Source organism: Nesoenas mayeri (genome assembly GCF_963082525.1).
Source record: "Nesoenas mayeri genome assembly, chromosome: 4".
NCBI lineage: Eukaryota > Metazoa > Chordata > Aves > Columbiformes > Columbidae > Nesoenas > Nesoenas mayeri.
In genome coordinates this window covers 23913255-23935971 of record NC_137540.1, presented here as the reverse complement: position 1 = coordinate 23935971, position 22717 = coordinate 23913255, and the positions used below count along the sequence as shown (strand labels likewise).

General features: G+C 52.2%; 3 protein-coding genes across 3 annotated transcripts in view; 2 read left to right on the top strand and 1 right to left on the bottom strand.

Moving 5' to 3' along the window:
* SPARCL1 (SPARC like 1) overlaps positions 1-3983 on the bottom strand; it is a gene marked incomplete at both ends in the record, with an annotated part of 37315 nt that extends 33332 nt beyond the window's left edge. Inside the window, one exon of the mRNA XM_080343830.1 lies at positions 3852-3983. Within this exon, the coding sequence (XP_080199956.1) occupies positions 3852-3983 (132 nt within the window). The remainder of the gene's footprint in view (positions 1-3851) is intronic.
* Positions 3984-4255: 272 nt separating this feature from the next.
* On the top strand, positions 4256-6582 carry LOC308040020 (uncharacterized protein; the record flags this gene model as incomplete). The annotated part of the gene is made up of 4 exons (XM_080343829.1): positions 4256-4309; positions 4422-4469; positions 4909-5142; positions 5293-6582. 4 exons carry the CDS (start codon positions 4256-4258, stop codon positions 6580-6582), a joined length of 1626 nt encoding a protein of 541 aa, XP_080199955.1.
* Positions 6583-16647: 10065 nt separating this feature from the next.
* Positions 16648-19742, top strand: IBSP (integrin binding sialoprotein; the record flags this gene model as incomplete). Its single annotated transcript, XM_080344000.1, has 6 exons — positions 16648-16701; positions 16785-16835; positions 16954-17025; positions 17216-17269; positions 18787-18888; positions 19176-19742. The coding sequence occupies 6 exons, from the start codon at positions 16648-16650 to the stop codon at positions 19740-19742; spliced, it is 900 nt and encodes a 299-aa protein (XP_080200126.1).
* Between the last annotated feature and the right edge of the window lie 2975 nt (positions 19743-22717).

Below are 22717 nucleotides of genomic sequence, written 5' to 3'. Positions count from 1 at the left end.
CAACAACCAAAAAACCCCAAACAAAACACTTAAATTTCTTGACTTTTTAGTGCTGAGATATCTCAATTGTAGGAGGAGAGCAGCTGTCATGTACTTCCACCGTCAGCTTGCTCTCTGCAGTGCCAGCTTGGTTTTGGCGTTTCTAATCTCTCCTGCTGTCTGCGCTCGTATCTTTTCCCTGTTCTTGTGAATACCATGCAGTCCAACTTGCCTAACAGAAAAGTGATATTCCTGCGTCTTTTTACTAGCACTACCAGTTGTCTTGTATCTGACTCAGCCATCTGAGGGTGCCAGCTTTAGCCTGACCAGGTGTCCCCATGTCCCCATATCCCTTACCCACTGCTTCCCATCCCAGCCATTGCTGGGGACCGAGCACCTCGGGAGAGGATGTTCTTTCTAGTGGGACTTGGGGAAACACGGTGGCATTTAAAATGCCAGTCAGAGAGCTGCTTCCACCACCCTCAGTCCATTTCTCACCTCTGATGTAACAACAGTAATCCTAAATATTATTGCCTTTTTTTTTTTTTTTTTTTTTTCTCTAAAGGCTTATTGTGAGGTTACCCTGTGTTGGCTGGGGCTTCCTTTCCATGCAAAACAGAGGCAGAACCGCCTGGGCAGGCTGATGCTGGGGGATGCTCTCTGGAAGAGATTTGGCGGAAAGATCTTGGTCTTTTGACCCATGACTAGCAGAGGCTGCGGGGATCGGAGTCCGGTCAGAGTCCTGGCAGTTGGTGCTGTTGGGTGTGCTGGTGCCACCAGTGTTTTGGGGCCACCTGAAGAGAGGGAGGTGACCTCAGGGACGAGTGGCCAGCAGGCCAGCAAGTGACCTGTGTTATAAAAAGGCCAGGCATGCAGAGCTTGGTGTTTGTCCCTTTCTCACACTGTGGCACTTGGAGCTGTGGCAGCACCAGGTCTTTGGGGGCTGAGTTAAATGCAGGTCTGATGTTTAAAAAAAAAAGAAAAAAGAAAAAATATTATGGTAGTTGTTGGAGGCGCCTAAAAAAGGTTGGCAACATGAACTCATATCTAACTGGGGACAGGGGTATAATTTTGTTGCGTGTCAAGAGGAAAATACATCCCACAGTATCTGTAACAGCGGCCAGGTAAGGAAGAAGAGGGAAAACATCTGCCAAGGATGCACGTGTGCCTGAGAGCCAGCACCTCAGTGGTGCCCATCTCGAGGGTGAGCGCTGCGAGGAGGGTGGTGGGGCCAGGGCTGCACCAGGGCATCCCTGCATGGAGGGGAGGAGGAAGGAGAAAAAGATGCTCATCACACTCAGCACCGGTGTGGTCCTTGCACAGTCCGCATGGTCTGCTAGCTGATAACGGTGGGGGAAAAAGGCAGGAGATTCTGGAGGGTGCAATTAAGTAGAGTGGTCTGTCTGTTTTCACAAGAGGCTCTGTTGAGCCATGGTGGTGTCACATTACAGGGGATGCTGTTGTCTGGGGTTGATATATCCTAGGCAAATTCAGATAAGCTGCCGTCTCAATCCTGACCCTGCTCAAGTTTCCTTAAGTCACTTATTCTGCAGTGCCAGCATCTCCTATGAATCTCTGTAAGCCCGCAGCTGTGTCCCCTGTGTTGTGCCTGCACCTCTGGCAAATTCGAGTCCCTGCACTAAGGGGCCATTGCAGGTGACAGTGGCATTCCATGGTTCTACATCAGGACAGTCCGGCTGAGACGTGTTTTGCAGGCTTCTCCTGCCACAGCAGCCCACCCATCCCCATCTGAAGGCTTCTTTCTTCTACCCAGAGCAGCAGAAACACCTCCTCCCAGCCAGCGAGGATGTGCCAACACTCCTCACAGAGCATGAATGCCATCATTTACACTTCACCCCTAATAAAACATCCGTATGCACTCTACTCCCGGCCCCTCTCCCTATGGTCATACTCATCATCTGTGGCTTGGCCATGGGGAGAAACCAGCTTCGAGAGCAGGGAACGTGTTGCCCTCTTCAAAGCAGCCTATTTGCACTTGGGGCATGTTTTTATTAGGAGAGAGGGGGTGTTGTGGGCACGGAGAATTTAGCAGCAGCCAAATCCAGGTGAGGAAGTCAACTTCTTTCCGCCCAGGCTGGGGCCGGCTGAGGGGCAGGAGGCAGGGGCCACACCGGGCATATGGCCAGTCCTGTCCCAAACCCCCCAGGCAGAGAGGTGCGGCGTGTCAGGGTCTGTGCATGTGTGTGCACATGGGGGTTTGCAAACTCCTACTTGTATTACCTGTGAGTGAGGAGAGGTTATCTGTGCTTCCAGCATACCGTGTTGTTTGGAGAAGATAATGTGTGCTACATCTAGAAACCCTGGGGTATGTGCGTGCATCTCTGTGTATTCTTATATATAATTCTATACATGTGCCCATGTGTATTTATGCCCATACACATGCATTGTTGCCCATGTTTTCCAGAGCAGAGTTTTTGTCCCCTGGCCAGCAGCTTGAGGAAGCTCTGGGGGTGCTGTTGTCCCTTTGTGCTGAGGCTGCGGGGGTTGTTTCAATCTTCCTTATGCACCTGCATTTCAGTATTTCCTTTCTCCCTTGCCCATGTGCATAGGTGGGCATGAAAATAGGTATGTCAACCATAGAATCTTTGAATTATGGAATAGTTTGGATTGGAAGGGACCTTCAAAGCTCATCCAGTCCAACCCTCCTGCAATGAACAGGGACATCTTCAACCAGATCAGGTTGTTCAGAGTCCTGTCCAGCCTGGCCTGGGATGTCTCTAGGGATGGGGCATCTCTCACCTCTCCTTGCAGAATGGCGCTTTGTGCTTCTGCCCCGAAGCACAGGGGAAGGCTGAGTCTTGGCAAGGGAATGATCTCATGTGGGTTTCAGCACCCTTCCCCATGGCACGGGGCAAATGCCACCCCAATTGCACACGTTAGGAGGATGCTGTCCCTGGGACGAGATCCAGTGCTCGGCACGGGTGATGCCGTCGTTGTTTGCGCGCGCGTGTGTGTGTGTGTCACGGTGGGAAGTGTGTGAGAAGGGAATAAATTTAGCAGTCAAAACACAGGGCCGGCACAGTCAGTCATTAGCTGCCAGCTCGTCTCGTCATCCTAAAACCACAAGAAGCTTTTTTAGGGCCGGCGTCCCGGCGGAGGCCAGAGGAAGTGTGGGAGGCCGGTTCCCGGTGACACCTCCGCGTGGGGCAGTGCTGCCCGCTGGTGCCATTGGCTGCCCCCGGCCCGGGGCCGGTGCTGGCCAGTGGTTAAATGCCCGCACGGCCACGCCGGGACACACAGCCTGGGACATCCCACTGCAGGCAGCCAGCTCGCCCCATCCCCAGCACTGGAGGAGAGCGCTGGTTTGTACAACACCTCGAGGTAAAGGTTTTCGTTACTTTGGGTTACTTTGGCATTGCCTTGAGTGAAAATGGCAATATCTGGGGAGAGGGGTTGTAGATTTGGGGACATACTTTTTAGCAGGGCCTGTTGCAAAAGGACAAGGGGTGATGATTTTAAACTAAAGGAGGGGAGGATTCAGGCTAGACATGAGGAAGAAATTTTTTACACTCAGGGTGATGAAACACTGGCCCAGGTTGCCCAGAGAGGTGGTGGATGCCCCATCCCTGGAGACATCCCAGACCAGGCTGGACAGGGCTCTGAGCAACCTGATCTGGTTGAAGATGTCCCTGGTCATGGCAGGGGTTTGGACTGGATGAGCTTTGAAGGTCCCTTCCAACCCAAACTAGTCTATGATTCTATGGTTCTCTGATCAATGGCATTGCCCTTGCTTTCTGCAGCAGCTACTGCTGGAGTTGGCAGAGGGTTCCTACTTCTGAGGGGCTTTTCCCTAGGATGCCAGACTGACCAAGAGGCCACCAGGGATGTGGCTCTCTGCAGGGTTATCTTACCGGGGTGCTCTGCTTTTGGGGACCATGCCAGGTGGGAGGCACAGCTCTGCAGCCAGTGGTCTCAAAGTGCTGCTTATTCATGGCACTAGCTCCCATTTTGGCCACCAAGTTTGGTGGGGTGGTGGTTGTCATCGTAATGGGAACAGGAAATTTGGATGATGCTCTTTAATGATGCTCAGACAAAAAGTCTGTAAGAACATGGCCAGGTATTTCAAACTCCAAACTAAAGTCCCTGTACAGGAGATGCCAGGAGGTGTCACGAGCACAAATCCTTGGCTCGTTTGATGACATTGTCAGGCTGGGCGTCGTGTGCTGGGATGGTGAGGCTGTGTCATTCAGAAGGGCTTTGTGGGGCATGTGAAAATACTTTGTTCCCCTTTGCAGCCGCAAGGACCGCAACCAACATGAGATCTGTGTTCCTGGTGCTGTTCCTCTGGGTTGTAGCCTATGCCCACCCTGTAAGTACCCCCTGCACAGGTACCCAAACCCCAAGCCCTGGCAGTTTTTCCCCACCTGAGGTACACGGCTTAACTGCTGGTCACTGATCAGATGTCTCTTGGATGTGCTTAGGTGCCCAGCCAGGATCCGACCCGTCTCCGACGTGGCGCCCAGCAGGAGGTAAGGTGGGGGGTGCTCCTGAAAAAGGGAGTTTCTGTGCTCTGAACCATCATGGTTTGGGCTTTTCTGGGTTGCTTTTTTATTGGTGGCTGTTTTTTTCTTGCATCAGCAGAAACAGGTGAAGGGCTGAGGTGCAAGCAATGAAAAAGGCTTGAGTGCTTGCATGGATTATAGGAGCAATATGTTGTCCTGCAGCAATAGCAGTAAACATGCAGTGGCATTTAAAATAACCAAAGTAAAAACTTCTTCACCAAAATGGTTGCCAGACATTGGAACAGGATGTGCAGGGGAGTGGCGGAGTCACGGTTCTGGAGGTGTTTAAAAGACACGTAGATGAGGCTCTTAGGGACACGGTTTAGTGACAGTGTTAAGTTAATGGTTGGACTTGATGATATTGAGAGTCTCTTCCAACTAAAATGTTTCTATATTTCACTTCCAGGACAGAGCAAATGAAGGTGACATCAATGAGCTGGCTGGTGGAGATGGCAGACATGCTCCTGCCCATGCGGAGAGGGGAGACAATGCCCTTGCTGGGGATCTGGCGGGTGGGAACGCTGTAGGCAAGGACCTCAGCAGCCGAGATGAGGGAGACAGAGCTCGGGAGGTCCAGCACCTGAATCAGGTGGACCATGAGGACACGAATGCCGGACGGGAGAACAGCCTTGGTTTCCTGGTGAGTGAGAAGAGAGGGGAGTTTTGGTCTGCCAGGAGACCCAAATCTCCTGTCAATCAGGGCACTGCTTGGCCTGTGCACGGTCAGCAATGCCAAAAGTGCCCATGACATGTGAGCCTTCACAGTTGTCTCTATTTGTCACCTCCTTAGGAGGAGGATGCACGTGATGCTGCTGATGGTGATGATGGAGAGCACCCCGGCACTGGACGTGATGGGCTTCCCCAACATGCTGGTGGGCTCCTGGATGAGGAGGATGACAGTGGGGATGACACCTTTGATGCAAACAGGGAGGAGGAGGAGGGTGGCGAAGGTCCTACTTACGTGGCTGGTGTCGATGGAGCAGGTGAGGATGGCCATGACATTGGCCGTGGGGACGCCGGGGCTGGCAGAGGGCACGGTGACAGCAGCAGCAGTAGCAGCAGCGAGAGCATCAGCGCAGATCACCGCCAGTACAGGAACTACCGCGGCAGCTGGTACGAGCGGACCTACAGGCAGGGAGGGGGCAGCAGCAGCAGCCAGGAAGAGGAAAGCTATGACTTTGAGGATGAAGCCATGCAGGGTGACGACCCCTCTGTCTTCGATGGCCCTGGCAGCAGCTACAAGGGGCATCGTGCTGGTCCCCGTGCCCTGGGGAGCAGCCGGGAGAGCATCCGGAGGGCTGGCTCTTACCGCTGGGAAGAGGGCAATAGCAGGTCCCCAGAGGTGGAGGATACTCATTCAGAAGAAGACAGCCCATCTGTGGAGGACAAAAGTCAGTCGGAAGAGCCCACCAGCAGCCAGTCAGAGGAAAACAGCCCCAGCCAGTCTGAGGAGGAGGAAGGGGACAGGGAGGACAGCCGCTCCAGAGAGGGTGAGGGCAGCAAGTCCAGGGATGAAGAGCTGGGAGACTCCCCAGAGGACATCTCCCAGGAGGTGGTGAGCACATCAAGTGAGCACAGAGACAGCCAGTCCCAGGAAGGGCAGGAGGACCAGGAGTCTGCTGAGGACAGGAGCGTGCCGTCCGTACCCGACAGCAAGTCTGAGGAAGAACAGGGCGACCAGAGCGAGTCTGGGGAAGATGATGGTGATCAGAGCCAGTCTCCAGAGGACACCAGAGAGGAGTCACAGGAGGATAGGAATGACTCCAGCCCCGATGGGGATGTGCCAAGCACATCAGCTGAGAGCCAGAGCGCATCGCCAGAAGATGACGGCAGCCAAGAGGATGATGCGGGTGAGGACAGCAGATCCACGGAGAGCAACAACAGTGAGTCCCGGGAGGATGATCATGATGATGATGAAGAGAGCCACTCCCAAGAGGATGCCACCCGTGAGTCCAGCAGCCGTGGGGATGACAGCTCACTGCAGAGCCTGGAGAGCGGGAGCCGCAAGCGGCGGCCGGGCGCCCTCCGCAACAAACCCGCTGCTGACTATGATGACAACGACTGCCAGGATGGGTACTGATGTGCACCTAACACTGTTGTCAGTGCTGGGGGGCACTGGGATGGGGGGGCGTGAGGAGGGGTTTAATTTATTTGCTATATGGCCTGGTTGACTTCTTTCTGAGAAGATGCTGTGGACAAAATGGAGGTGGTTTCGCCAGGCCTCCACCTGGGCACCCGGCACGGGGTGTGAAGCAGGAGGTGATGCTGAACATGGGGAAAAGGCCAAATTGCAGTGAGAAAAGCTGTTTCTGATACCAAACCAGGTAGAGCAGCTGAGAGTTGTGAGTGCCAATGAGGTGATGCTGCCCACTTGCTGTGAGAGCATGGTGGTGGCTCACTGCTCCAGGAGCTGTGCCTGGGTGTGCCCAGCAGAAGGGTCCCTGCGCTCACACCTCATATTTACCTACCACTGCACTAAAAGTATCTGCCCAGATTCCACCGGGAGCTTTCCCTTGGCTCCATGTCCTGTGCATAAGGAGGGAAAGCTATAGCTGGTGTGTGCACGTGTGGTGCATGGGCTCAGCAGCGTGCAAAGTACCACTTTGGGATGGGATGTATGTAATATTTTTGTAAGAAATGTACAGAAAACATTATATTGTATTATTATTTTTTTTTTTTGCATTGATGGCACTCATATTTCAAAGCTGAAATGTACCCTGGTGATTTCCTTGCTTACCATTAAAAACATCAGACTCCACAGTGGTGTGGTTTGAGGTGTTGCTGGTTTTTGTCTCCTGGGGGAGTCGGGTGCTGTGATTTGGATCCAGACTGGAGTCAGCGGGAAGCAAAGGGCAGGCTGTTTGCACAGGACACTGCAGCACGCTGGGGATGAAGGGGAAAGCAGGCACTGAGAGGTGCTCCCACCCCCCTCTTCCCCATTTCCAGGCACCCCAAAAGCCAAGCTCTGCCCCAAAGTGAGCCAGCAGTGGGGGGGAAAACTGGTTAATGACCCCAGTGAACTGCATCTGGGGCTTTGCTGTGTTATGGCCACCACCTGCTGTAAGCCAGGGCTGTTCTCTTCCCAAGGCATAGGGGCTCTCCCAGACCACCGGCTCTGGCTGCCTGTGGTGGCCCCACTGCCAGGTCCGCTGCAGCAGAGACACAGATGAGCGATGGAAAAGGGCTTATCATGTCCAGGTAGATCCAAGATTACTTAGTGTGCCTTTTATATTTTTTTTTCTTCTACCAGCGAGCAAGTAAACAATACGTTATTTGTTTAAACATCCCATGCAACCTCTTCTTACCTGTTTGTGTATGTAGAACAAGCCACATAGTGTGGGTGTTGGTGCTGATGGAGAAAGCCGTGGGCTGTTGTGTAGCTGCACGGTTTTGCAGAGAAGAGATGTGGCTCTGCAGGAATGGTCTCCAAGGAGGCAGTGCAGGTGGGTGCATGCCTTTCAGCTGCCTAGAGTCAGCGCTGGCATTGCTGGGTGTTGCAATACCGAATTAAAGAAGCAGTAAAGAAATAAAAACTTTTTTTTTTTTTTAACTACTTATAGCAAAACTGCAGTTAATTTGTAGACTTTTTCCACCACCACAAAAGCTGAGAGCTGAACAGCTCCTGGTTTTAGTGGAATTTATGTTTTAATTTCCACCATGTGTAAGCTTTTTCTGTTTCTGTATGACATCAGCTCTAAAACGTGCAGCTTCTCTGTGCTACCACCCTAGGAACAAGACACTTTCCTGATCCTGCCTCTTCTGCCCCCCACTTCACGGTGGATACCTTTGCTGTGACTTACCCCTTAGTTTTTGGACCCCTTGCGTTAGCTATATGAGGAGTTGGGGATGCTGTGATGGTGATGATGATGCCTGTCAGGGTTGCAGGTACCAAAATGCCAGTGCACAGCCCCATACCTGGGGTGAAAAATAACAAGTGTGGGTTTCCTTGCAGCCCAGAGGTGCAAAAAGAGCTGGGTGACAGTTGTCACTTTGGTTAAAAATTGTAGTAGTGGCGTGTTTGCTGGCTCATCTGTGTGGCAAAGGGCGCTGCTGTGAATTCTCCCATGGCCAGCAAGTGGTGCTGCTGCTCAAGCAACCAGGATATTTTGGTTGCTGGCTCAGCTACGGGGCTGGATCACATCCCAGGGGCCATGAGAGGTGGTGCTTGTGTGAGGATGGTGACCAGGAGGTTTTATTTGGGCCCCTCATGGAAAGCGAGGAGCATCCCACAGCTCTGTGGTGAGCCCAGCCCATGGTCAGGATGGCCAGGACATCGCGAGGATGGGATGAAATTGCTCTGTGAAATGGTTTTTTGTTTTGTTTTGTTTTTCAATTTGTGCACAACTCTCTTTCCATTCCTCATCCTCCTGCGAGTGGCACTGGGGTGATCAGCAGTGCTGCACAGCCAGGGACAGGCTGCTCGCCTTCGCCCTCCAGCAAAGGGCACGGCAGGTGCTCCTTTTCTTCTTCTTTCATACACAGAGATAAAAACTGGGGTGATTTGGCATTAGTTTGAGTGGGAGGGCCACGTGCCTTGCAAACAGGGCACGCAGCACGTGGGTGCCCTTTTGTGTGCCTTCCCAGGGACATGCTGCTGTTGCACGTGCTGTAGTTGCACACATGTCCCTGCCAGCAATGCCCAAAATTTGCCTCCTGCTGGCTGGCTTCTCCCCAAAGGCCAGGGAGCTGGTGCCAGGGCTGGCTGCCGCCTGCCGGTCCTGCTGGGTTGGCTTCCTATGAAACTGTCCCTTGTGGGCATCGCAGCTGGGAAACTCAGCCCTTGGCTTGGGAAACCTCCTGTCTGGCTATAGGGACATGCCGAGCACCTGGCAGTATGTGTCCATGAGGGTGGGTGGGTGTGTGTCCAGGCACACTGGTGGCACTGGGCTGTCCCCATCATAGAACCATTTGGGTTGGAAAAGACCTTTAAGATCATCAAGTCCAACAGTTAACTTAACTCTGGCACTAAACCTTATCCCTAAGAACCTGATCTACTGGTCTTTCAAACAAACGCCCCCAGGGATGGTGACTCCACCACTTCCCTGGGCAGCCTGTTGCAATGCCCAACAATGCTTTCTGGGAATAAATTTTTCCCAATATCCAATGAGAACCTCCCCTGGTGCAACTTAAGGCCATTTCCTCTCATCCTATTACTTGTTACTTGTGAGAAGAGACCAGCACTCTTCATCCTACGAACTCCTTTCAGATAGTTGTAGAGAGTGATAAGGTCTCCCCTCAGCCTCCTTTTCTCCAGGCTGAACAGCCTTAGCACCGAATGCTGTTCATCCATATATGAACGCCTTCAGCAGGGGCTCCACGGCAGGGGGCACTCCACAGGGGGAAGTTTTGAATGGCCAGAGATAACGTGGCCAAAAGATGCTCACTTTAATGATTTTAAGTAATTTGTAGCTCGTGTCCTTGTTTTTTGCGGCATGTGTGTGTCTACAGAGAACATCTGAAGTGAGTGTTCCTGCTCGGTGCTGGCAGGCGGGCACGAATAGCAGCTGGGAAGGTTGGCTGCAGGCTCTGCTTCTGCTGGAGGTGACCCTGCTTCCCATTTCGGGTTGATTGGCTGATGAAGTTGTAAAGGTCAGCTTGCCCACTGGGTTAGGCAAGGATAAAAAATGCCCACATCAATGTATGCATTTTTCTTGTTCACTCAGATGACAAGTTTTGCATGTTGGGCATGGCCTGTGGAGCTGAATGCAGTGAATGATTCCGCATTTGGGGTTTAAAGCAGAAATTTTTGGTCACATTTGGGTTTGTGAAAACATGAGTCTGCGTCATCTTAAAAGAAAGGTTTCTTCTTGTTTATTTGTTTTTGTCCTTTTGAAGAAGAAGAAAATATATATATATATATATTTTTTTAATAAGTAGCCGGTGTGACTGCAGCAGTGAGAGGCAGCAGTGCCAAGCCCAACTGCAATGGCTGATCTTGAGGTAACAACAGCAGGCAAGCTGTGTTTGTTCAACCCATGTATTTTCCTGACTTAGACGGGAGAAACAGAGAAACTCTCATGGCCCATGGAGCACACCCTCCACCCAGCATCAGCGTTTTCGGTGGTGCAGCTGAGTGCCCCGGGCTTCCCATGGCAGGCTGCAGTCAGCTGCAAGCCTTTGCCTTGGCCCTTTTCTCAATCTTCAGCAACATGGAAATATCAGTGGAAGAAAAAATTCTCATGAGAATGCCTCTTCTTTGCTCCCTGTGATGGATTTCTGTGATGGGAGCTGCTCCTTGCCAAGCACGTGGTGAGACTGGGAGAATTTGCTCGTGTTTCTCTGCCCTTTTCAGCAGGAGGAAAAAAACTCTGACGGCATCGCCACTGCCGTCAGTCTGAACAAAAGAAAAGTCTCAGCCATGGGAAAACAGCCTCTGACCTCAGTGAAAACCCCAAACATCACAAACCTTTCGAATGCTCTAAGGAAATTTTTCTTCCAGCTTACTTCAATGTCATGCACTTGAATGATAAACTGGCAGAAAAAATCTTTTGTCTCCCTTTAGCTCAGCCGTGTCCTGGGAGTTTTGTGATGCCCTTGGTGCTGCCCTGAGGATTTGAGCACCATGGGGTGGCACATAACATGCGAGGGTCAGCATCCACCGAGGCTGTCAATATCCGCACCGCACCTCTAACTCGCTATGGAGACATACAAGATGCAGAGCGAGCAAGTGGTTTGCAGTTCAAGTTTTATTGTTTTCATCCCCTGAATTACAAAGCTGCAAAGGGCTGCTCTTTTGTTTCAGCAGTAGGAATCGGGTTTCTATAAGCAGGAGCTGGACCTGCAGCTGGGGAGCAGAGGTCTCCCATCCCAGACCTGCTGAGCAAAAAGTAGGTTTCTTATAGCATGACAGCTTTCCAAGCCTTCTTTTTCAAAAATATAATGAGTGCCTGATTGTTAAGGTGCTTATTGCAACAGACGCGCACGTGTCTGTGTATATATGGTTATATGTACATGTGTTGTGCAGCTCCTATGTGCACACAATAACAAATACCTGGTGCAAACTCAGCACTTACGATGCTGCCCGCTGTGATTCTGCTGTAAATGGCAGCCTTTTAAGCCCAAACACAGGGTTTGTGCAGGTTTGAGCAGGGCGTGCACTGATGGGGAGGTGGGAAGCCTGCAGAGCGTGTCTCCACACCATTCAGATGTCTGTCTGTCCAAAGACAGTGATTTGACTCTGCAATAAACCTGGGCTCTTTGCCCGCTCTGCTCCTGAAAATGGGCCCTTTTATTGAGGTTTATTTATTTTTTTCCCCTCTCCTGTTTCTGTTGTATGGCTGTGTTTGAGGGCTCTCACATGTGGATGGAGGCAGCAAACTGGTGGTGTGATCAGTTGTGGTAACTTATTCTAGCTGATGTGCATAGTCTTTTCCTCCTGGAAAAAAGGTTAAAAAAGAGAAAAATAAAAATAAAAGGAATGAAAAAGAAAAAGAAAGAAAAAGAAAAAAGAGGAAACACGATATATAGATGTTGCTCAAACACATTAGGACCTGGGTGGTGGTGGGAAGTGCTGGGATTTGTGATAACCCTGTAATTTTGCCTCAGTGATTTGCTGTGTTTCTGTTTCCCAGAGTTTAGGCTGCCTCAGAGTGCTTCGGGTTACAGAGCTGCTTGTGTTCCACTTCTTGCCAGGTGTGTAGAGTTAATTTGCTTCATTTGCTTTCCTGCCTCAGAGAAGAAAAAGAAAATATTACAAAATGTTTAGTTGCAGAAGGCCAATATATAAATATTGTGTACTAATAACTAAGGTTGACACGTAGTGCATTTTAGATGTTTAGCCCTCCCACTTTTATTCTAAAATTGACTGTTTGCAAAAAAATCACAAGCTCTGTGCCTGGCTGATGTTGGTTTGCATGTAGGTTTGTGCAGTGAGATGTATGGGAGGTGAGAAAGGGGTCCCAAATCCTTACATTGTCGCTGGTGCACCCTCTCCTTATTCATCGCTTTGTGGCTGTTGCACATGTGCACTCCAAACCCTGACAGCATGTGGGGAGAGGTGGGAGCTGGGACAGGGGTGGCCCCTGGTGTCCCGCACACACATTTTGAAGGTGTCCTGGCCACCATGTTGCATGGCAAGAGTGCCCCTTTCACAGGCTGCAGCCAGCACCTCAGCTTCTCCTCGACATTCCCCGAGCATCCTTCTGCTTTTGCTTTCTTTACTTATTTTTGGCCCTGAGGTTTCCTTCCAGAATAGCTCCAGGGCGTGGAAATAGAACGGTGCAGCCCTGACCGCAGCCTCGGCCCCGGGCAGTTCGGGAGCGCACTGCTCTGCTCAATGACCGCCCTGCAGAACTAATAATTAAATTTGGATGTAGGAGCCGTGTCAGCCTGCTCCAGGCAGGGACGCTCTGACCGTGAGGTCTCCTTGGGCAATTACACCAAAACCCGACACTGTGCCCCTGCCACGCCATCCCGGGTTTGAGCCCACCCAGTTGCAGCACAAAGCTGGTGCCAGTGGATGGTGCAGACCCCCCCAGCGATGGGTCTGTGAAGGGCTCAGGGATCAGGCTGCTGCCTCACAGCATGGCAGTGTATTTGTGCATGTTAAAAATCAATGGGAGCACAGCAGGGAAACCATTGCATTTGCAGGTGTGGGCTGTGTGCTGCATGGCTGCCTCATCCTCTCATCCTGCTCCTGAAAAATGTGGGGTTTTTTCTGTTGTCACCTGATGGGACATCTCCTGGAGGAAGGTGAGATGTTTTGTTTCCAGCTGTTTGTCTTCAAAGGCGGGATTATTTCCAGGAAGCTGTCAAATTCCACAGTCACTTTTAGTAACAGCTACCAAATGATGCTCTCGGGCAAAACAGTGACTCTTCCAAGCCCTGCTGCCTTGGAGAGCTGGAGTTCTTGCAAAAGCACTAAGAGAGCCAATGCTCCAACTCTGAGATGTGATGCTTTTTAAAAATTATTTATTATTATTTTAAATGGAAATGTTTTGGGTGCATTTGACCAGCAGTGCCGCAAGGGTTGTTGCTGTCGGTGGCCTGCCCGGGCAGCGCCCGCTCCCTGGCCTGAGAGCTAAACATAGATAATGGTTGCTCTTCGGCACACGTTAATTATCCTGCTGCTTTTTAGGGATCTTGGGTGAAATATGCATCTTTGTAGTCAGCTTTCTTTTTTTAAGAAGGCTGGAGCAGCAACCCTTTAATTACATTAAAAATCACCTCCCACGAGCACCCTCTGTTCCCTGGTTCTGATTAAATTTAAGCTCAAAGCTTGGTGCACACTTACCGCTCTCCTGAACGGGGCAGCCTGTGACAACACGGGACCATCTCTGCCCTGTGTGCCCCACACTGAGCCCCCCAAGGGCAAGCCCTCCAGCCACCCCAGCCCCATGTCCCTCGTGGTGTTGGTATCTCTCTTTACCAGAAGCCACTGCGTTGGCGTTAGAAAACTGCATCACTGAATTTTTTTTTCTTTGTGTGTGGGTTTTCCTGGCCTGAAGCACCGGCCGAAAGCCGTAGCCAACTCCAGGCCTCCCTTGTAATTACACCTCTCCTCGCAGGGACACAGCGAGCTTTGAAGCCCATGGGGCAGGCGCAGCTGCACCCTACAGCCCTGGGGTTTGCAGGTGGCCCAGATTGCCACCAGGGCTACCGGACCCCTGTGGGGGCTGCAAGGGACCTCTCGGTCCCAAAATGCACATGACATGCATGGCGTTTCATCTGCAGTTAGCAACTTCCCACACTGTACCTGTTGATGAGCAAGAAGATAGAATAACAATAACAAAAAAGCAGCTTTGTCTTTCTGATCCTAACCTGGGAATTCGGTTCAGTGGAAATCCTTTGCTTCCCAACCAAATTCAGACCCAAACTGGGCTCCTCTGCATGTGGATGAGGGGCAATGGGCACAGACTGAAGCATGGGAGGTTCCATCTGAATATGAGGAAAAACTTCTTTCCTTTGAGGGTGCCAAAGCACTGGCACAGGCTGCCCAGAGAGGTTGTGGAGTCTCCTTCTCTGGAGACATTCAAAACCCACCTGGACACATTCCTGTGAGATCTGTTCTAGGTGACCCTAGTGAGGGGTGACCCTAGTGAGGGGACCCCCATCCCCTTCCCTCAACACTAGGCAAGTGGGTTGGACCAGATGATCTCCAGAGGACCCTTCCAACCCCAGCCACTCTGTGATGCTGTGAGATCCCAGAGGAGGTAGGTACAAAGGGGCAGCCATGGCACCCCCATGTCCCCACCCCCTGCCACGGGGCACAGGGCAGGAGAGGTGACCCCCCAGCCACCTGCACACATCAGTGGTCATGTCCTGCCACCAAGGTCACTGCTGAGCTTTGGGTGGCTGTGAGAGTAGATTGTTCATATTTTTGTTGCCCCAGGCAGTTATTTTGCTTTGCTGGAGATGTGTACAGAGCTATTAGGTTTCAGCTGAGGAATAACTGGTTTTGGGGAGCAAGGGGCCTAGCTGGCCCCTACATGGCTCTGTGTGGTTTGGGGGGCATGAGAAACAAAACAACCATGCATTTTGTAGTGTCGCTACGGCAGAAATGGCTCTCGAAGGGGTTTGGTTACACCTGTATCGGAGTGCACTTTTCTTTCACAAGGCCCGTTTCACCCCTGCAGGCAGCCTGGAGAGGGACTTGTTCAGATTTACCCTTTTTTTGGCTAACAGCTCTGCCCAAGTGACCATGAAGCTGCGCCTTTGAGGTTGGTCTTCTTTGCCTTCTTGAAAAAACAGTGACAGAATTTCCCAAAAAGGGAGGTAGACACCCTCTGAGGACAGATTTCCCAATATTTATTTTAATTTAAATGTAGAGTGTTATTATACCCTCTGGCCTTGCCACCGTTCCTCTGAGGCCAGACCCTCAATTAAGCGCTGCGGTGCAAACCTCCCCGGGTTTGGCAGTGGCACGGGGTGCTATGTTTGTGCACCAAATCTGTCGGCATTGAAATCTGGGGGTTTTCTGGAGCATGCCGGCAGGCTGGCGTCACAGGGCGGTGACTGGCTTGGGGGGGGGGGGTGCAAAAATAGACTTTATATCCCGGCGGGGCAGCAGCAGGAGGAAATCTGTGCCGGCTGACTCCACGGATAGCCATCAGCACCACAGCGGGTAAGCTTGCTGCTGCTGTTCCCAGACAGGTTGTGCATTGCTGTCTGCATTCTGCATGGTTTCGGGTGTGGGGGGCTTGGCTTGCTGGTGGGGTTGGATGCTGCTTTTAGCCCTTTCCTGGGTCTGTGGCTTTGTTAAACACTCAAGCTTCAGACAGCAGGGATGTGCATCCAGAGCCTGGCTGCACAGCCAGAGAAACTCGCTTGTGGCCAGTTGTTTTCCTTGAGTTAAGGAAAGATGGAGAAACTTCAAGTACGGATAAGTATAAGGACAACTCGCCCCAAACCTCAGCATAGCTGATAGCGGATTTAGCCAGAGGGAAGGGTAAGAAAAAGGAAGGTCAATGGGCCTGGCTGAGGCCAGGGGCTGCCAGGAGTATCCCCCGAGGAGGCAGGCTGGGGCACTGCAGGAAAGGTCTGGTGCGCTCATTGCTGGGGCAGGGACGGAGCGCGGCGGGCCAGGTTTTGGTGCTTAGGAGGTGCAGCTTGGACCCGTGGAAAGCCAAGCCTCCCCCAGATATGCCTATGGGGGGTCCTCTTGCATTGTTGCCTTGTTACTGCTGGTTTTGTCAATGCCATACTGCAGAAGCTGATTATATTCATTTATTTGTTTGCTTATTTATTTTTCCTCAATGTGGTGTAATTCCTGGGGGCACTGTTCTCTGGGCAGAGCCCGAGGAGGTTGCAGAGGTGTGGGGAGATGACTACAGTGGGATGGTCGCATCTTGGGCAGGGTTTGGTTTTCCCCATTTGCTTGCAGGCAGTGGGGAAGCAGGAGCAAGTTGTCCTGCTCGGGGAAAGCAATTTGTCTGCTACCAGGTGAAACTTATTTTTCTGGTATTTTGTGGCTTCTTGCAAAACCAAGATGTATTCATGGAAATTAAGGCAAATCTGTCTAAAAAAAGAAGGACTTGGATCTCCAGAGGGGTTGGGTGACCCCATCGAGAGGTGGCTGGAGGCCAGCCACTCTTCTCCCTCTTCGCCTGTGCAGACACAAACACATGTACGGTTTGGGGTAGTGACGGCGCTTTTGAACTGAAAAGCCAGCCCTCGGTGTGTTTTGCCATTCCTAGAAAAAGCAGCCATGAGGACTGCCCTGGTCTTCATCTGCCTGGTGGGGATGGCATGCGCCTTCTCGGTGAGTTGCTGGGTGGATTGGGGGGAACCCTATCCCCTCACCAGGCTTTTGAGGGGTGTGCATCAACCCCACCTTTCCCTCAGGTCAAGAGCTGGCTGCGGCGAGCCAAGTCGGATGACTCGGAAGAAAATGCGGTAGGGTACCATCCCGTGCGCATCCCTCCCCACATGGCACTGGCTTTGAGGGGGGACGTTTTGATTACTTCTGTACCCAGGCCCTCAAACTGATGGGATTTGCCCCTTTTTCCCATAGGTGTTCAAGAACAGGCACCGGTATTACCTATACAGATACGCCTACCTGCATCCTCCGCAGCGACGGTACCAGGTGGGTGCTTCGGAGGGGTCACTGATGCTTTCACCACCTGCCAAACATGGACATATCAGCCCAAATGGGACAGGGGGCATGGTCTGCACCCACCTGCCACTGGCCTGCAGGGCTGGGCTGAAACTGTCACACTCGGGACACTGATGGTGACCCACCAGCCCGGCTACAGCTTGGTTTTCCCTCTCCTCAGAACAGCGATTCATCGGAGGAAGAGGGGGATGGCTCGGAGGAGGAGGATGCAGGGGTGAGTACTCCTGTGGCCCTTCTTCCAGCAAACCAGAAAAAAAAAACAAATACAGGAACTCGGGAACTCTCTTTGGTTTTGTAGTCTCTGCTCATCAGCACTTGTGGCTGCTGACCGCCCACAGCCTTGCGCTCTGGATGCAACTGGATTTTCTACCCTTGGTTTTATTTTATTATTTTTTGTATTTTTTTTCCCCTTTTTGTTCTGTTGTTAAAGAAGATGGGCGGAGGACACACCAAACCACCCTGAGACAAACTTTCCAGGTTTCCATTTTTGGTGGCTCAGAAGGGAGCAGGACGGGCCAAAGTGCAGAAGCAGGGAGGCTTAGTCCCAAGGCAAAAGACCCTGTAAAGATTCCTCTTACCTTCCCCTCTCAGGGTGTTTTGACCCCGCAGAGCTGATAAAATTGCTGTGGAAAACATAGTTATGGTCCACACATGTGCATGTGGAGTGACACAAACTCATGCTATATTGGGAAATGCACATTTGTACCAGCCCAGCCCAGTTACACTCTGCTCCTGTCTGCTGGGTCAATATGAGGTTGGGCTCTGCTGCATTTGCCAGAGTCACCCAGGTCCAAAATTTAGCGCCGGGGATTACAAAGGTCTCTTGTGCCTCAGTGGCCTGCAAATACTCGAAAATAATCCAATGGTCTCAGGCACACAGGTGCTTTGAGACTGGGATCCTGCATGCTTGGAAACCTGTGTTATCAGGCCTATTGTCTTAAAACTCCTTTTAGAGGCCCACCTGGGGCTGGGTTACAGCGTGCCAGTCCAGGCACCTCCCTGCAATTTGCTCCTTGCTGCCTGTTGCTCTCCAATACTACTGTGATCACTGGGGATGATTGTGACTCGTGGGATGAGACAGCCAAGGGGGGAATTTCATTCCCAAGGAAGACGTCAGGTGATGTGCAGGAATGCAGTAGCTGTTTGTAGCTGCTGTATGAGGAGGAGAATCATTCCCATCAGCATGGCCAGCTGCATAGTGCAATTTTGGGGAGGAAAACAGCCTGGGTTTTCACTGGCTTCACATGCACCAGTATTTTAAGCATCTGAGTTTGTCCAAAATGCCAGGGCACGTGAGCAGTGGGGACTGCCTGAGGCAGAGGTGGCAGTGACACTGTGTGTCCCCACCACAGCGGGTGACAATGTGCTGCTCCTCTTCCCAGGCTGTCCCACTGATTGCTCCGGGTTCTGCTTGTATTTGGGTTAAATTAATTTTCTTTTTTAGCAGCACGGACTGTCATGCATACCAATGAAAGATTCCTGCATAGTTTCTGGGGCCAAATGGTGCTGATGGCTTATTTCTGGTGGGGTTTGGGTTCGCACTTGGCTTTGAGCTGCCACACTGTCACCAGCTATCTATACTCAGTGTGCAGTGGGTCTGCATGTAGTGCCCCTGTGGCTTTCTCTGTTTATGGGAAATGGGGAGAAAACTTCAAAAGCAAACCTTTAAATGCTTTGTAAAGCTGTGCTCCCACTGCTGACCCCTGCCCCTTCCTACCCCTGTCCCTGCAGGAGCCGTCCCATGCTGGCACTGAGGTAGCTGGTCGTCCTGCCGGAGCAGCCCCTGGGGACAGCCAAGGCGGGCTGGGACGGGACATCACATCCCTCCAGCAGGTGCAGTTTGGGGGGGCTGGAGGGGAGCACTCGTGGAGGGGGGAGCATTCACTGCATGCCTGCTTGTACCTGTGGGATGCCCTGCAGCCCATTTCTGTTTGGAGGTTTGCTGTACAAGATGTCAAGCTCTGGGTGGTAACCTGGTTGAGGGTTTGGAAGGGGCATCCCACAAAGGCAGCCTTGCCGTGTGAGCCACAGGGGGATGCTCAGCTGCCCCTTGCTGCACAGCACCCAAAATCTGCAACCCCCTGACATGCGCCTGATGCTGCGTTATTTCCTCCCACCAGGGCAAGGGCTGCCAAGGGCCCCAGAACGGGAGCAGGAACGGTGCTGTCGGCAAGGGGGAGGACTCCGAAAATGAAGACAGTGATGAAAATGAGGAGGAAGAGGAGGAGGAGGAAGAAGTAGCCGAGAACGAGAACAGCATCAATGGCACAAGCACCAACACCACCGAGGGGGCAAATGGACCTCATAACAATGGTACTGCAGTGGCTGAGGAGGAGGAGGAAGAAGAGGAGGAAGAAGAAGAGGAAGAGGAGGAGGAGGAGGAGGAGGAGGAGGAGGAAACCGAAGCCACCACTGTTGCCAGCACCACCGTTGAAGAGGGGCTGTCCCAGGCCACCACCGTGGGAGACCAGGCACCCACAGATGCCACCACAGCTGGGGAGCAGTGGGAGTATGAGGTGACAGCTGGAGGCCATGGCCGTGGGGACGAGGGTGCCACCGATGGCAGCTATGGGGAGCAGGATGAGTACGCCCGTGGGGACAGCTACCGGGCCTACGAGGACGAGTACGGCTACTACAAGGGGCATGGCTACGACGTGTATGGCCAGGATTACTACTACAACCAGTGAGCGGGCAGCGGGGCAGCCCCAGTGCTGCCCCCCACCTGCCCCATCCCACTCAGGAACGTGCACCTCGAGGCTCGCTGGAGGGGACACTGGGCAGCTCGCAGCATGCACTGGCTCTGTCCCAGGCTGCTTTTTTGTAACTCGCAAAGCGGAATTGAAATAAAGCAACTGAACTGAGCTCTGTTCGTAAGCAAGGGTTTGCTGCTGAATTTGCTGGGGTCAGTGAGTGAAGAGCAGTGCTTGGTGGGCTGAGGGGCTGCAGGTGCTTGTGCTCCTCGGACTGAGTTTAATCTTTTTATTCCAGCAGAGATGCACACAAAAGGAGGGAGGAACAAAAAGGCTAATGAGGAAAGCCTCTGTAGAGTCCCATCTGAAAAATGGAAGGGCATTTTTGGGGTCATTGCTGTGGAATTCAACTAGAAAAAAGGCAGCTGAAGAGAGACCTTATCGCTCTCTACAACTGCCTGAAAGGAGACTGTAGCATGGAGGGTGTTTGGTCTCTTCTCCAAGTATTATAGCAAGTGATAGGACAAGAGGAAATGCCTTCAAGTTGTGCCAGGGGAGGCTTAGATTGGAGATTAGAAAAAAATACTTTACAGAAAGGGTTGTCAGGCATTGGAACAGGCTGCCCAGGGAAGTGGTGGAGTCACCATCCCTGGAGGTGGATAAAAGATGTGTAGATGAGGTTCTTAGGGACATGGTTTAGTGCTAGAGTTAGGTTAACAGTTGGACTTAATGGTCTTGAAGGTCTTTTCCAAGCAAAATGATTCTATGGTTCTATGCATTACTCTCACATCTTATGCAAATCCAGTAGTGTCGATGTGAATTTGCCCTGTGTGGGTGAATGATAATTTCACCATGTCTTCCACTCCTTGGTAGCATGCCTCCTGTGGCCTGACCACCCACCAGGCAATATTAATAAAGGTGAAGACACTAATTTCTCTTTCCATGCATCACCAGCTGTAGGTGCACACCCCTGTAATGAGAGCTTTGTTTCTGCATCCCTGCACCGTGCATGTGGGTCAGTCACCTCAGATGTGTGTTTCGGACACTGGCGCTGCAGGCCAAAATAGTCTGTGTCTCTCCCTGCCCACTCATCCCCAGGGCAAGGTAGAGCTGTTGTGGTGACAGCAAGGCATTCACTTACCTCCTGCATCAGGGATGGGGATGACCAGCTTGTGGTGCACAGAGCATCACCTCCCTGTGGGAGTGTGGACTTGGTCAGGTGTGGTTCAGCGCCAGGGATGGGGAAGGACTGAATCCCGACAGGTTTCAGGCAGGTGCCCCCATTTAGGAAAAGCTGTGGCTCTTCTGCACCATGCTGGCTGCTCTCACAGCTTACTGCCCTGGAGCTCCTGGAAAAGAAACTTGTGTTCAGCTCCTGAGGTAGGTCTGACTGCAAAATGGGTTTCTGTTCCTGCAGCAGCGAGTTGCTGGCTGCTGTACAAAGCCTCCTCCACATGCCCAAGTCAGGCTGCAGCTGGTGGGGGATGCTGCCTGCAGGGTGGGCACTCCTGGGGCCAGATCCCTCCGGCGACGCTGTGCAACCCTGCACCTGTTCACAGCCGGTGAGGGAGACACGAGAATCCAAAGACGTCAGGGAACTGGCAAGGACAAAGTGCCCTGGTGCTGCTAGGGGTTGCATCCTGCTCCCACGGGGTGCCCAGCCTGGCCCCACGTGCGTCAGGCCCTCCTCCAGTCCCGGGCACCCAGCCAAAGCTCTGTCTCCATGGGCCAAGGCATGGTGGCCGCTCCGGTACACATGGGGCAGCATCCAACCACAGCTCCCCAGCCAGGGAAAAGGGTGAGTTTCCTCCTGGCTCCAAGGTTCGCTCCCAGCTGAGAGCTGGATGCTGATGGTTTAAGCACGTCTGGTGTTAATGCAATGGTTGTGCCCTCTCCCAGGGTTTGGGTTGCAGCAGGGTGGTGGGTGGGATGGGAGCTGCTGTCATTGTCACCACAAGGGAGCGGTTGAGCCAGGATGGCCGCAGCAGGGGGAACCCCGCTTGGTGTACACGTAAGCGACCAGCAATACCACCAAAACTAGAGGAGAGCTCCTACATTGTGTACATCTTTGTGACACCCTCCCACAGCAAAAGTGGATTCAAAGGGACCTGTGCCAGCAGTGCCTGGAAAAATGGACTTTTTTTTTTTTTTTTTTTCATTTTTACTGCTCTTCTATTTTGAATTTTCACCAGGCTTAGGACAGGGGAGTTGAGGTTGAAAGCCAAAAAGCAAGTGTTGGGGGCTACACCGTGTCAGTGGCTAGTGGCTTGGCCAGTGTTGCCAGTTGTGGCATCTGGGCTCAGTAGATCACCCTTCCCTTTCTGCAGCCCTGGCAGCTTTCCTGTGTTGGTCACGGTGAACACCCTGCAACCTGCAGCACCCCCCACCCCCCTTATCAGTAACCAGGCTGGACGTGCAGCGTGCTAAGATCTACGCTAATCATCGAGCAATTTCGCCTTCAGAACAGATATTTATAAACCATGCTTTCTGTTTATCCAGCCAGGTGGAACATTTGATAGCTGTCTTCCACCACAAACACATTTTTAGCTGGAAATTACTCCCCCTGGTTATCTGCGGGTGCTGTCAGCCCTGACAAATGTCGCTGGGCAGGAGCTGATTGGCTCTGCGAGCCTGGGGGCCAACTTTAAATTTCAGCAAAGTGGGCACAGCCTCCACGGTCTGCCGCTGGGATCTGCCTCCGACAGCGAAAGGTAATCTTCTTACCTTAGTTGCCTGTCCTGTCTCTCCCCAGCCCTTCCTGAGCAGAGCATCTCCCACTTTTTCTCTGGGCAAGCCATGGTGGGGACAGGGAGATGGCCCAAGCCTTGGCCATGCGCATCTCTCTGTCATGCTTTCTTGATCTGACCTTACTTTGTACTGCTGAGCCTCCTGCATGACTTCCCCTCCCGTGTTTTCTGTAGCAATGCTTGCATGGCTGAAAATATTCTCTAGGCTCGACTTGCCAGCCCCAG